At 46.8% G+C, this 14734-nt stretch overlaps 1 protein-coding gene across 1 annotated transcript in view; it reads left to right on the forward strand.

Annotated features, from left to right (window-relative positions):
- The first annotated feature begins 2702 nt into the window (after window positions 1-2702).
- The window catches only part of COPG2 (coat protein complex I subunit gamma 2), a 37612-nt gene continuing 25580 nt past the window's right edge, over window positions 2703-14734 (forward strand). Inside the window, exons 1-5 of the mRNA XM_073002462.2 lie at window positions 2703-2841; window positions 5733-5785; window positions 8438-8518; window positions 9329-9400; window positions 13960-14039. Of these exons, the coding sequence (XP_072858563.1) occupies window positions 2805-2841; window positions 5733-5785; window positions 8438-8518; window positions 9329-9400; window positions 13960-14039 (323 nt within the window). The 5' untranslated portion in view covers window positions 2703-2804. The remainder of the gene's footprint in view (window positions 2842-5732; window positions 5786-8437; window positions 8519-9328; window positions 9401-13959; window positions 14040-14734) is intronic.

Here is a 14734-nt window from a genome sequence, read left to right on the forward strand (position 1 = left end):
TCCCATTGCCTGGGCGATTTATATTCCTCAGGCAGGATGGTCCCTGTCTATCAAAGAACGCCTTCCACATATACAGAAGAGTGGTTTACCCAAATCCTTGTGAAATGTTATCCGTGGCACTCGGGAGAAGTGGCATGCATTGCACAGGGGCCAAAATCCTGTTGCTTAGCCTAGCAAATGTTACTAGATTAGGCCCGCTGAATCAATGTGGATTGAAAGCCTGTCCACTCTGTGAAATTTGGTGCAATCCGGAGGGTGCTTGAAAAATCCTTATCTTAATTGGAATCAATTCTAACTCCTGGTACTCATCCACAAAATAAAAACTCAAGAACTGTTTTACGTCTCAAGGAAGGGTCCCCAAAAGGTGTGTGCAGTTAAATGTACTTATTTATTTAAAATATTTTACCCTGTCTGTCTCCTTCAAGGGACCAAGGCGGTTCACAACAGAGGAAGGATTGATAGTTTTAAATAGAAACACAAGTGGCCGTCTTCCCCCACGCCAGTGTCAAACCGTGCTATCCGGGAACTATATACTACCATATCTATATGCAAGTGTGGACAGGCTGTGAATGACTCGGCTCCTCCCTAGAGAGGGGCCTGAACCACTAATTCATTGGTTCGTGGCGATTCGTTTACCAGCTGAATTGGTGTCTGGTGCTTCCTAGCTCTGCCTCCCCTGGCAGGAGCCCATTCAGAAGCAGCTCCCTGCCCTGCCTCCTCTGAGTGCCATCTCTAAGTGGTCACCTGCCAGAGGAGGTGAGGATAAGAACCACAGATCATTTTTTTCAGTCTGTAAACGAACTGGCACAAAGTGTTGAACCGACAGTTCATGCCCATCTCTAGTAACGTCCATTGGTTGAAATGGACCTATTCTAACCGTGACTTGCTTTAGCATAGTAAGTCGCATTTAGAGTAGGCCCATGTGAATCAGTGGGATTTATGGAGGAACTGACTCACTAAATCCCTATGGGCCAATTGTAGTGCAATTTACTATGCTAAGGCACAGGATTTGGGCCCATATTTCAGCTATTCTAAACCGTTTGCATATTTAAATTGCATCAATGGGGAATCCTGGATTCTTTTGGGGGGACTGGAGTGACTGGCTCTGATCTATCCATGGCTCCGCTCAAAAACCGCTTTAATCTAGTTCATTCTTACTCAGGTATAATAAGTCTGTGAAACTCAATTATTTTGCTAATGGTCATGCAGGGAGTATACCTTGTTAGGCTGTAAATTATGGTACTTTTCTCCTTGAGCCGAAATCCACGGCACAAAATATCTGTATTTGGACCCACCCCAACCATGATCAAATCTCTGAATTCTCCAGCATTCTTCACCCAGACAGACTCTGGGAGGAGGAAAAGAAACTGGAAAGGTATTCAGTAAAACAATACAATGTGCAAATTGTAAAAACAGTCTTAACATAGAGTGGGGGATTTCTGAAAGCTGCAGCCGATTAGTTGCTGTTGTGCATTAAGATAAATTTCAGATTGCAGGTCCGTGAAACCACCGCTGATTGTCTATTAAACAAACATGCATAAAACCACAGACAAAAACATAATGACCCATTTAAGGCTAAGAAATTTATTTTCAGCATGAGCATTTGTGGACTTAACCCCTCTCTTCAGAAACAAGGGGATCCAGCGGTTCAGTTAAATACAGCAGAGGAATCGAACTCCCCATCTCTGGCTCTTCTCCGAGCTATCCAGCCATTGATCACCACCACTCCCATCATCCTCATTTTAGAACAGCAGAGCTGAAAGGGATCCTGTGGGTCATCCAGTCCAGCCCCTCCCAAAGAGGCCCAGTGGAGGATTCGAACTCCGAACCTCTTGCTCTGCCACCGGAAGGGGTTGTGCTTCACAGAAAAGACATACTAAGTAATCTTTTAGTGGGAGGGCATACTGTGACTACTCTGCTCGCACCTGGGGTCTGTTTTCTGTCTTCTTGAAGAATGTTTACAACAGGACTCTGAAACAAACATAGGCCTAATTCCTGCGTGTAACCAATTTAACATTTACAACATGAAACTGGCATTTCATGGACATTTTGTGCTGTTCCTTTATGTCTGACCCAGTGGACGTGCCCACAAAAGCTTACATGAAAACATCACCTTTAGTCTTTAAGGTGCCACACGTTGTTGTTGTTTTTTGGATTTCAACTGATATTCTATATACCAGACGACAGCCTTTTGTGGTCTTTGGATGCTGGTGGACTGCAACTCCCATCATCCCCCGGCAGCAAAGGATCCTTGTCACCCTCGGTCCTGGGAAGGGGCTGCCTGTCCACCTCTGCCTTCCAGCCCTCCTCAAGCTGGTGTCATCCAGAGGCGTTGGACTACACATCCTATCATCCCTACTGGCTAGGGATGATGGGAGGTGTAGTATTTTGAGAGGGCCAAGTTGGGGAAGGGGTGCCTGTAAAACACTGACCGTGGGTCAGTTACTTTAGTAACTCCCAGAAGCCTTCAGTGCAAGTGGGAGTCCAGAAAAGGAACTTATTGAAGCTGGAGGGGAGAGGCTGCTCCGCCCCCTCCTGGCTTGAAGACAGCTGGGGGCGGGGCTTCGGTGGTGGTGGAGGAGATTGGGCGTGTCCCATGCAAATTAGAAGCCCCCCCCCAGCGTTTCCCCGCCCCTTCTCAGAGGGAAGACGTCAGCGTTCGGGAAGGGGGGGAGTGGGCGGGGCCGCCGCGCCCTGAGCGACGGGCGTGTGAGCCAATAGAATCGGGCTCCGAAGGCGGGACTTCCGGCCCCGATTGGCGAGCCTTAGGCGGCGGAGAAGAAGAGCGGCCGGGCGCTGCCGCCATGATCAAGAAGTTCGACAAGAAGGACGAGGAGTCCGGTAGGAGCCGAGCCCGAGAGCGCCTCCGCCTCCTCCTCCGCCGCCCAGGCCCCGTTGCTAGGCGGGAGGAGGAAGCCGCCGCGCCCCCCCCCCCCGACAGGGGGCCGGAAGCCCCGTAGCGCGCCGTTGGGGCTGTGGCTCCGCCCCTTTGGAGGCGTGGCTTTGAGGGGGACCCAGGCGCCTTCCCTCGGGGAAGGACCACAACTCCCATCTTCCCCCAGACGCTAACTCGTTGCCGGGCAACGCCCGTTTTTTTTTTGGCCCGGGGGGCATTTGGGGAGGAATATGGGCGTTGTGGTCAGAAAAACCTCGGGAAGGCGTCGGTGTGTGTGTGTGTGTGGGGGGGGGGAAACGGGTCGGGGGATGATGGGTGTTGTAGTGGGGCACCAGGCCGCCTTGGGTTACCCCGGGAGGCTTCGGGTTGGGAGACCAGCCGGGACCCCGAAGGTGACGCTCAAAGGACAGGAAAGGTTCCCCCCCCCGGCCCCGAAGCACCCCTCAGTCCGAAGAGGGTCGACTCCCTGCAGGGAGAAAGGCAGCAGCACCAGCACCACCATCGAGCGAGTGAGCCCTAGAGGGGGTGTCCTCTCCCGGGTGGGCCTTTCCAAGTGTCAGGAAACCAGCTAGCCTGGCTGTGGGGGGGATGATGGGAGTTGTAATTCCTCCCCCCCCCAATACCTGGAAGGCTTGGCTGGGTTTCTGCATGCAGGGAGGCAGGGAATAAATAGGTCGTATCGACCGGACGGGGCAAAGGGTCCTGAGCCGCCGGTGCCCCTCGGAGGAAGGTCGGCCTCGCTCTGTGGAAGGTCTGGTGGGTTTCTTGCGGCGCCGTCCAGACCTGGCGCTACGTTTCCTTGGTGGCTGCAGGTCCTTTCTTGGCAGCTTTCGATCCACGTGGCGGCAACGCTGACCTCCCGCTTTGGGGGATTCCCCCCCCTCCGTGCCTGCCCCATAGCCCAGAAGGTCTGGCACAGGTTTCAAAGCAAGGATGATGGGATTGCACGACCGGCCTCCCGAGAGTGCTGGGTCATGGCTCCTGTCATCCCTTGTGAGCAGAGCCCCTGCGAAGCAGGCCTGGACGTTGCCACCCAGTGACATCTGGAAGGCTGCACTTTGCCTCGCCTGTGATAGGAACCGTAGACCCATGAGGTTGGGAGGGGCCCCTAAAGGCCATCGAGTCTAACCTTGTTCAAGGCACAGGAATCCCAATCAAAGCAGACCTGACGAAGAGGGTGGCCCCATTTTCCTTTCAACATTGGAGCGCTCGCCACTCTCCGAGGTTACGGTTCCCGTTGTCGTACTGCTCTAACTGTTAAGAAGTTTTCCCTGACATTCAGCCGAAATCTGGCTTCCTGTCCCTTCAGCCCATGATTTATGTGCCCTGCACTCTGGGAGGATCAAGCACACATCCTGTTTCTCCTCTGTAGGAATACCTTTCAAGTCCAGTGGTGTCTCATAAGACGATTGCCTCATGGGACGATTAATCTGCAAGATGATTAGTTTTTGCGATCGCTGTTGCGCTTCGCAAGACAGTTGGTTCCTATGGACAATTTTCACAAGATGATGATTTTCCCCCATTGGAACGCATTAAATAGATTTCAGTGCATTCGGATGGGGAACGGCCTTTCGCAAGACGATGTTTTCGCAAGACAGCGGTTTTCATGGAACGAATTAACATCGTCTTGCGAGGCACCACTGTATTTGAAAAGTACTCTCCTAGAATCATAAACAAAATGGGCCTGGAAGGGCCCCCGAAGGCCATCGAGTCCAACCCCCTGCTCATGGCAGGGATCCAAATCAAAGCAGATCTGACAGACGGTCCAGTTTTGAACAATCCTCCATGATTTCACAAAAGTAATAGAGAGCGGTTCTGAGAGTTCTTCACCAAGTTCCTTCAATACTCTCGGATGCAGTTCATCTAGCCCCGGGGATTCGAACTCATTTAAAGGAGTAAGATACTCCTTGACTATTTATCACTCTCAAGCTGCAATCTCATCTCCTCTCTTTATACTCCGGATTTGCCTGGAGGGTGTAGACTGTTTTTTGGGGGGAGAAAACCAAGCTGAAGTAGGAATGGAGCACTTCCGCCTTTTCTTTATCATCTGTTTTCCCCATCCCCATTGAGTTGCTGAGCCACTATTTATTTTCTGTCTTTTGCTACGCACATACCTGAAGAATGCTGGGGTTTTTTCCCCCCTTGCTTTTAGTGTCTCTTGCTAACCTCAGCTCATTCTCAGCTTTTGCCCTCCTAAGGCCATCCCTGCATTTCCTTGCTCTTTGTCTATACTCTTCCTTGGTGACCTGGCCTTCTTTCCACTTCCTGTATGTGTCCTTTTTTTAATTTTGTTTTCAGGTCCTTTCCAAACTTTTTGTGAAGCCACTGTGGTCGTCTTCTTTTGCTATCCTCCACTTTTTTTTCTTGTTGGAGTTGTCTGTAGTTGAGCCTTGGGATTTTTTTTTATTTTCTTGCAAAATTTCCATCCATCTTGGACTCCTTTTCATGTTAGGTTCTCCTGTCATGGGACCTTACTTAGAGTGATAAACCTCCGTTTATTAAAATGGGTGTTCCTAAAATCCAGATGTTCTAATCTTCAATTCCCAGAAGCTCCAGCTGCTAAGGTGGGAGGGAGACGTAGCCCAGAACATCTGGAAGACCCAATCTGGTGCAACCTGACCAGAATGTTGGGCGCTTTGTAGACAATGTTCGCTAGATCAGCCGTCTTTCTGAGGGGATTCCACTGCCTTGGCTCATCTAGTCATAGAGATATTCTGGGAAACTGCTGATTTTTATCATTTCGACACTCACTGCTCTATGGAAATGTCGCCGGAGGATTTTGACTATGTGGGTAATCTGCTGACGTTGGGCGGTGTGGCTTTTCTTCTTTCTTCAGGTAGTGGCTCCAACCCCTTTCAACATTTGGAGAAGAGTAGCATCCTCCAGGAGGTATGACCGGATCTTTCTCTGTGTTATTTCTTCAGTAGTAGACAAGAATCAATCTTTCTTAAATCTGGGTTTGAAATGTATATAGAATCAGTTTGATGTTTATCTGGAGTGCTATTCCCTGGGGGGGGGGAAGAACACCGTGTGTGGCCCTTTCTGTGGATGGAGGCCCTTCGGCCTGTCTTTGCCGTGTCTGGCAGCTGCTGCCATTTTTATCCCAACCACTGTTCCCACGCGCATAGAGCCGTGGTTCCCAAACTTGGGTGTTCTTGGACTGCAGTTCCCAAAAGCCTTCACCATGAGCTGGGCTGCCCAGGATTTCTGGGAGTTGTAGGCCAAGAACATCTAGGGACCCAAGGTTGAGAACCAGTAATTGTAGAGAAGCGGCAGCATGGCTTATAGAAAAACAAGACAAAAGTAAATGCATTGTCAGTACCATTCATTCACATTATTTATAGGCTGGTTTTCTCCCCATAAAAAAGGGACGTGGTGGCGCTGCGGGCTAAACTGCAGAAGCCTGTGCTGCAGGGTCAGTTGTAAGATCAAATCCACGCGACGGAGTGAGCGCCCGTCGCTTGTCCCAGCTCCCGCCAATCTAGCGGTTCGAAAGCATGCAAAATGCAAGTAGATAAATAGGTAACCGCCTCGGTGGGAAGGTACTGTAATGGCATTCCGTGTCTCGTCATGCTGGCCACGTGACCACGGAAGATTGTCTTCGGACAAACGCTGACTCTATGGCTTGGAAACAGGGATGAGCACTGCGCCCTAGAGTCGAACACGACTGGACAAAAAAAATTGTCAAGGGGAACCTTTACCTTTACCTTTTTTTTTTCTCCCCATAGGGGACACAAGGTGGCTCACAGCAGATAAAAGAGATTTAAAAGCATTAAAAGAACAATTAAACACATATTATGATTTTTTTTAAACTGAGATGTTCCCTGGGCTTTTTGCAAAAGCAGATGCTTGTCATGCTTGCCTCCAGCCCAGAATCTTGAGTTCGGTGAGAGCCTCGCTCTACATCAATATTTGGCACCCTGAGGCAGAGATTTGAGACCTCACCTATCCAGGTTCACCACACGAAGCTGACAGCTTGATTCTGGAAACCAGCCAGGGATTTTCTGTGCTCGGAGCACACTTCCTATACTGAAAACGGCGTGATGCTTGTCATATCAGGCCTTGTGATTTACATCAGACCTGGTATAAAAACTGGGAAGCTTCGCCTTCTGCCTTTCTTTGTGCAGCAAAGCAGAACCCCTCTGCTTACCGGTTTTCAGGCTCCAGTTTTCAAATCTGGCGATCCAGCTTGAGGGCTGGGAGACACGTTCCCCATCTATGCATTTCGGCTGGTCCTGAAGCCATTGGCTTTCCCAAATTAATCTGGATCTTGCCAGCAGAAGAAGCAGAACCTTCTCGAGGCTGTTGCTACCACTTCCCTGTAAGGCTCAAGGAGTCGTATGTTTTCAAAATGAGGGTTAAAATGGTGATAAAACACAGTCTCTCCACCTGTTCCAAAGAAATGTCCTCCACATCTTTCTTTCTCCTCTGTAGCAGCAGCTCTCGTATGCAGGCCTGGTGTTATTTCTTATTTTGATCAATTCATGGAAGCCCAAATGAAAAATGAGTCCCTCCCCCCTTTCTAGTATCAGAAGGAGGAAAAGAGAAAGAAATTGAAAGCAAGGCCTAGGCATGCAGAAAGATTTGGAGAAGTAAATTTGAATTTACCTGCTGCATTTTCCTGTCCAGTGATTTACAATGCAAGTCTTCCTTGTTTACATCCCACCCACCCCCACCCCCTTTTTAATTTTACTGCAGTTCTAGGACACAGAGGGTCAGGGACGTGTTGAAATCCCATTTAAAAGAAATGCATTGTCAGAGTGAGCAATGGGAGTTTGGTTTATTGTAGTTGAATTTGTAGTTGACGGCCAGAAGGACGAACAAATTGGGTACTAGATCAAATCAAGACTGAACAATCTCTGGAGGCAAAACTGCTGAAGCTGAGCTTGTTCTACTTTGGCACGGGATGAGAAGACAGGATTCTCTGGAAAAGTGAATATGATGGGAAAGGTGGATGACTGCAGGAAAAGAGGAAGACTGAATACGAGAGGGATAGGCTCCCTAAAAGAAACCACAAACTTGATGTTACAAGAGCTGAGCTGTTAAGGACAGGAAATTTTGGAGCTCACTCATTCATACAGGCAGCTTGACAGCCTGTAGCAACACGTGTTGAATTTCGGGAGGAGGAGAATAGAACTGACCAGAAAAACAGCTTTGTGCATGAAAGGTGAAGGAGAAACGGACTGAGCAGCCCTGGCATTAGAGAGACATTGACAGTGTCCCAGCAGCCTAGTTTGATTTTAAGAAGAGGTCGAATTATTTGTCAGTGTCATTTTAGTTTGGACCACACAGGGCTCCCTCCCAGGAATCTAATCCAAGTTTTTCTAGCAGCTGAGTTTTTGCTGCTTTGAAAATAATCTCCCTACCCTTGATGAAGCAGAGCATGTTTTGATTTGCTTTATCGAGGATCAGAGATTTTTCTGCAAGTGGGTTTGTTGAAGGAGTGGCTGTTATCAGTTTTTGCCTTTTAAAGAAAGGGATTTTTTGCCCTAATGTATCCGGTCAGTGTTCTTAACATCAGTTTTCCCGATTTCATCACAGGCTCGGATCTTTAATGAGACCCCCATAAATCCAAGAAGATGCCTGCATATACTTACCAAGATCCTTTACCTGCTGAACCAGGTAAGTTGTGTGAGTCGGGGCGGCTCTTCGGGTAAGGTGAACACCTGTAGAGCCACACACACAAAAGGAGTTGAGTTTGTTTTTTTTTAAACAAACGATAATTGTCTTTTATTACAATAAAAGTTTCATTGCTTTTTTTCTCAAGTCCATTGATTTTTTGATTGAAGGTTCATCTCTCATAATTTGATCTTTAGTTAGGAAATCTTATACGTAGCTCCCTTCTGATTCAATAGTTTCAATGTAAATGCCTCTATTGGTGCTACCCATATTGGAATTTTCTTACAAGTTTGCATTTGAAATTTTTGCCATGCTAGACACAACGCTTTCCTCACAGTATGTTCTGCGAAATGTGTCTGTTCTTTCAACTTTCCAGACCACACCTATGCATGCCAACCTATTTTTAAATCGTGACCTTCCAATACCCTAATAGGGCTTTCAAAGTAAGTGAAATATTTTAAGGAGTGCCACACCCCCAGTGACTTTTCATGGTCAAGTGGGGATTCGAACCCTCTTCTCCAGCGTCCCAGTCCATCACTATATAAACTACACCACACTAGCAATCCCAGGGTTGCATACCTCATGAACCCTCTTCGAGTCACCGTAAGTCAGAAGCAACTTGACAGTCAAGAACGATAAGAAGATGGAAGAAACAGACAAAGGCGCTCATGGGGTTTTTCATGATCTGGAGGCCAACCTGCAATTTGGGCAACTGAAAGAGATGCTTGGAGACAAGACCCGCTTTGTTTGAACATCTTGTCCTATGTGTTAGCTCACAATGCCCTGTGCCTGTTCCGTCCTCTTCCTCTTTAGGGTGAACATTTTGGAACAACGGAGGCCACCGAAGCCTTCTTCGCCATGACGAGGTTGTTTCAGTCAAACGATGTAAGTGACTCCTGACTCATCCTCTCCCAGTGGCTTAGACTCCACAAGAAACTACTGGGCGTTTTGTATATTGATGTAGTTCCCATGCATGGATTTACATACAGATGTGCATCCGTAGTGGCAGACACATCGGTGTGGGCGAGAACTCCCAGATTTTCCTAGCCGGCATTCTTAGGTGGTCCCCTGGGAGTTGCAGTCCCCAAAATATATAATTTACCCATGCCCTGCCCCACTTTTTACCCCGCCACCATCTGAAGGGGGCTGATTGGGAATGTGAAAAATGATGCTGCTTAGCTGTTGATGTCTAGTGGAAGGGGCTCCTTGAATACAGGCAAAATAGGACCAAGGGGGTGAGCGTTTGAGACACAGCAAGCATATGTGTTACAGCAGCTTTATGGGCTGCTGATTCGTTTCCAGGCACAACTCGAATGGCTGGTTTTAACTTGTGTGTTTAGTCGTTTAGTCGTGTCCGACTCTTCGTGACCCCATGGACCAGAGCACGCCAGGCCCTCCTGTCTTCTACTGCCTCCCGGAGTTGTGTCAGGTTCATGTTGGTTGCTTCGCAGACACTGTCCAGCCATCTCATCCTCGGTCGTCCCCTTCTCCTCTTGCCATCACACTTTCCTAACATCAGGGTCTTTTCCAGGGAGTCTTTTCTTCTCATTAGATGGCCAAAGTACTGGAGCCTCAGCTTCAGGATCTGTCCTTCCAGTGAGCACTCAGGGTTGATTTCCTTTAGAACTGATAGGTTTGTTCTCCTTGCAGTCCAGGGGATTCTCAAGAGCCTCCTCCAGCACCGCAATTCAAAGGCATCAATTCTTCGGCGGTCTGCCTTCTTTATGGTCCAGCTCTCACTTCCATACATCACGACAGGAAAAACCATAGCTTTGACTATTCGGACTTTTGTTGGCAAGGTGATATCTCTGCTTTTCAAGATGCTGTCCAGATTTGTCATCGCTTTCCTCCCAAGCAGAAGGCGCCTTTTAATTTCAGGGCTGCTGTCTCCATCTGCAGTGATCATGGAGCCCAGGAAGATAAAATTTGACACTGCCTCCATATCTTCCCCTTCTATTTGCCAGGAGGTGATGGGACCAGTGGCCATGATCTTAGTTTTTTTGATGTTGAGTTTCAGACCGTTTTTTGCACTCTCCTCTTTCACTCTCATTACAAGGTTCTTTAATTCCTCCTCACTTTCTGCCATCAGAGTGGTATCATCTGCATATCGGAGGTTGTTGATATTTCTTCCGGCAATCTTAATTCCGGCTTGGGTTTCTTCCAGTCCAGCCTTCCGCATGATGTATTCTGCATATAAGTTAAATAAGCTGGGGGACAATATACAGCCTTGCCGTACTCCTTTCCCAATTTTGAACCACTCAGTTGTTCCATGATCAGTTCTAACTGTTGCTTCCTGTCCCACATATAGGTTTCTCAGGAGACAGATAAAGTGGTCATGCACTCCCATTTCTTTAAGAACTTGCCATAGTTTGCTGTGGTCCACACAGTCAAAGGCTTTTGCATAGTCAATGAAGCAGAAGTAGATATTTTTCTGGAATTCTCTGGCTTTCTCCATAATCCAGCGCAAGTTAGCAATTTGGTCTCGAGTTCCTCTACCCCTTCGGAATCCAGCTTGTACTTCTGGGAGTTCTCGGTCCACATACTGCTGAAGCCTACCTTGTAGGATTTTGAGCATAACCTTGCTAGCGTGCGAAATGAGTGCAATTGTACGGTAGTTGGAGCATTCTTTGGCACTGCCTTTCTTTGGGATTGGGATGTAGACTGATCTTTTCCAATCCTCTGGCCACTGTTGAGTTTTCCAAACTTGCTGGCATATTGAATGTAGCACCTTAACAGCATCATCTTTCAAGATTTTAAATAGTTCAACTGGAATGCCATCACCTCCACTGGCCTTGTTGTTAGCCAGGCTTTCTAAGGCCCACTTGACTTCGCTCTCCAGGATGTCTGGCTCAAGGTCAGCAACTACATTGTCTGGGTTGTCCGGGATATCCAAATCTTTCTGATATAATTCCTCTGTGTATTCTTGCCACCTCTTCTTGACGTCTTCTGCTTCTGTTAGGTCCCTCCCATTTTTGTCTTTTATCATGTTCATCTTTGTGCAAAATGTTCCTCTAATATGTCCAATTTTCCTGAACAGATCTCTGGTCTTTCCTTTTCTGTTATCTTCCTCTATTTCTTTGCATTGTTCATTTAAGAAGGCCCTCTTGTCTCTCCTTGCTATTCTTTGGAAGTCTGAATTCAAGTTTCTGTAACTTTCCCTATCTCCCTTGCATTTTGCTTCCCTTCTCCTCTCTGCTATTTCTAAGGCCTCGTTGGACAGCCACTTTGCTTTCTTGCATTTCCTTTTCTTTGGGATGGTTTTCGTTGCTGCCTCCTGGACAATGTTACGAGCCTCTATCCAAAGTTCTTCAGGCACTCTGTCCACCAAATCTAGTTCCTTAAATCTGTTCTTTACTTCCACTGTGTATTCATAAGGGATTTGGTTTAGATTATACCTGAGTGGCCCAGTGGTTTTTCCTACTTTCTTCAGTCTAAGCTTGAATTTTGCTATGAGAAGCTGATGATCAGAACCGCAGTCAGCTCCAGGTCTTGTTTTTGCTGACTGTATAGAGCTTCTCCATCTTTGGCTGCAGAGAATATAATCAATCTGATTTCGATATTGCCCATCTGGTGATTTCCATGTATAGAGTCGCCTCTTGTGTTGTTGGAAAAGAGTGTTTGTGATGACCAGCTTGTTCTCTTGACAAAACTCTATTAGCCTTTGTCCTGCTTCGTTCTGAACTCCAAGGCCAAACTTCCCTGTTGTTCCTTTTATCTCTTGGCTCCCTACTTTAGCATTCCAGTCCCCTAGAATGAGAAGAACATCTTTCTTTGGTGTCAGTTCTAGAAGGTGTTGTAAATCTTCATAGAATTGTTCAATTTCAGTCTCCTCAGCAATGCTGGTTGGTGCATAAACTTGGATTATTGTGATGTTGAATGGTCTGCCTTGGATTCGTATTGACATCATTCTATCATTTTTGAGATTGTATCCCATTACAGCTTTTCCCACTCTTTTGTTGACTATGAGGGCTACTCCATTCCTTCTACGGGATTCTTGCCCACAGTAGTAGATATGATAATCATCTGAGCTGAATTCGCCCATTCCTGTCCATTTTAGTTCACTGATGCCCAGGATGTCGATGTTTATTCTTGCCATCTCCTGTTTGACCACCTCCAGCTTGCCAAGGTTCATAGATCTTCCATTCCAGGTTCCTATGCAGTATTTTTCTTTGCAGCATCCGACTTTCCTTTCACTTCCAGGCACGTCCGCAGCTGAGCGTCCTTTCGGCTTTGGCCCAACCACTTCATTAGCTCTGGAGCTACTTGTACTTGTCCTCCGCTCTTCCTCAGTAGCATGTTGGACGCCTTCCGACCTGAGGGGCCCATCTTCCAGCGTCATATCTTTTAGCCTTTTGTTTCTGATCTTCTTCATGGATTGCTGCTTCTTCATGGATTGCTGCCTTGTCGTGGCGAAGGGGCTTGAGTAACTCAGAGAAACTATGGACTATGCCGTGCAGGGACACCCAAGACGGACAGGACATAGTGGAGAGTTCCGACTAAACGCAATCCACCTGGAGTAGGAAATGGCAAGCCACTCCAGTATCTTTGCCAAGAACGCCCCATGATCAGAAACAAAAGGTTTTAACTTACCCGTCCGTAAACAGCTTGGCCCCAAGCTATCTCAACGACTGAAAGAAAGAAAACTCAAAGAGAGAAAACACGCGGACAATTCTGGATTCATACTTGAGGACATGTTCAAATTACATTGGTCAAGAATTTATTTATTTAATGTATTAACATATTTTGACCCCACCTTCCTCCTTTAAAAGGGCCCAAGGCAGCTTATCATCATTGAAAAACGATATTTAAAGCTGGAAACAAGGAGTAGACAACGGTGGGTTGATACCATGAAAAGACAATATTGAAAGCTAAGAACTGTGAATATAAAGATGCAGCTTACGTCATTCAAATACCTTATTTAGGGTGAAACAATTATACCAATATTACAAGGAACAAACAAGTACTATTCCGTGAGATGGTAAACACAAGAAATTATCAGAGCAGTAGTGCATAGCAATCCATTTAAAAGCCGCATTCAGGGAGCTTGTCAGTGGGGGAAAGTTTGCCTGCTTGCAGAAGGACAGCCAAGAGGGGGCCAGGCTGGCCTCCAGTGGCAGGGAGTTCCAGAGTCTAAAGGAGCAGCCACTGAGAAGGCCCTCTCCTATGTCCCCATCAGATGCACCTGCGAAGCTGGAGGGATTGAGAGGGAGGCCTCTCTTGATGATCTTAGCACTCAGGCAGGCTCAAAATATTTTAATTCATTAAATAAATAAGTTCATGACCAGTGTAATTTGAACATGCCCTCAAGTATGAATCCAGAAAAGTCAGCGTGTTTTCTCTCTTCCCTCTCCCCCCTTGTTTTGCAACATAACTTCGGTAATTGTAGTTTCCACAGTTAACTTTTCCTGCCTTCAGGTTTAATCTTGCTTTTTTATCCCCTATAGCAAACTTTAAGGAGAATGTGCTACCTGACAATCAAGGAGATGGCCAACATATCGGAGGATGTCATCATCGTCACCAGCAGGTGCCCCGTCTTTGGTTAACAATACCCAAGTCTAGTCAATTGTACTCTCTGTCCACCGTTCTGTTTTGCTGAATCGCTTTAAATAGTTTTAAATTACTTGATTATGTTTACTGACCGTCCCTGAGACTTTTTAAGACATAGAGCAGAATTTTAGAAATTTAATACATAATAGAACCGTCAATTAGGGAAAGCAGCAACTGACAACATAAAGTGAAACCACAATTTCAGAGCAGAACCTCTACAGCTGCTGAGTTAAATGATCTTCCGCTTTGGCCTGAATTAACTTATTTTATTTATTTAACTTACACCCCCGCCCATCTAGGCCAGAGCCGCTTACAACAACATGAGTAACAATCATAGATTACAGGTTAATAGCAAACATCAAAACTATTAATCCTTGTAAATCAACTTCATCGTCTCGGCTAGCTGAAACCCATTGCCTCACTGGGAAACCTATAAGTCAGGAAGTTATTGTAAGTTTCACCGATTCAACAGCTCTGCTTAAGTTAAGCATAACCACTGGATTTAGGCTTTGGCTGACTGCCATAAAAGTCGATGTACTACATTAAAAACTCCTCAGTGTAGAAGTGTTTAAGTGTTTTCCATGTGTCTGACAAGAGAGAAGATCCAGAGGGCTGTTAGAGAGAAGTCGTTTCCCCCCCCCCCCAGTCACAGGAAAGACCTGCCTCTCTGGT

The sequence above is a fragment of the Pogona vitticeps genome, chromosome 5 (genome assembly GCF_051106095.1).
Source record: "Pogona vitticeps strain Pit_001003342236 chromosome 5, PviZW2.1, whole genome shotgun sequence".
Lineage (NCBI taxonomy): Eukaryota > Metazoa > Chordata > Lepidosauria > Squamata > Agamidae > Pogona > Pogona vitticeps.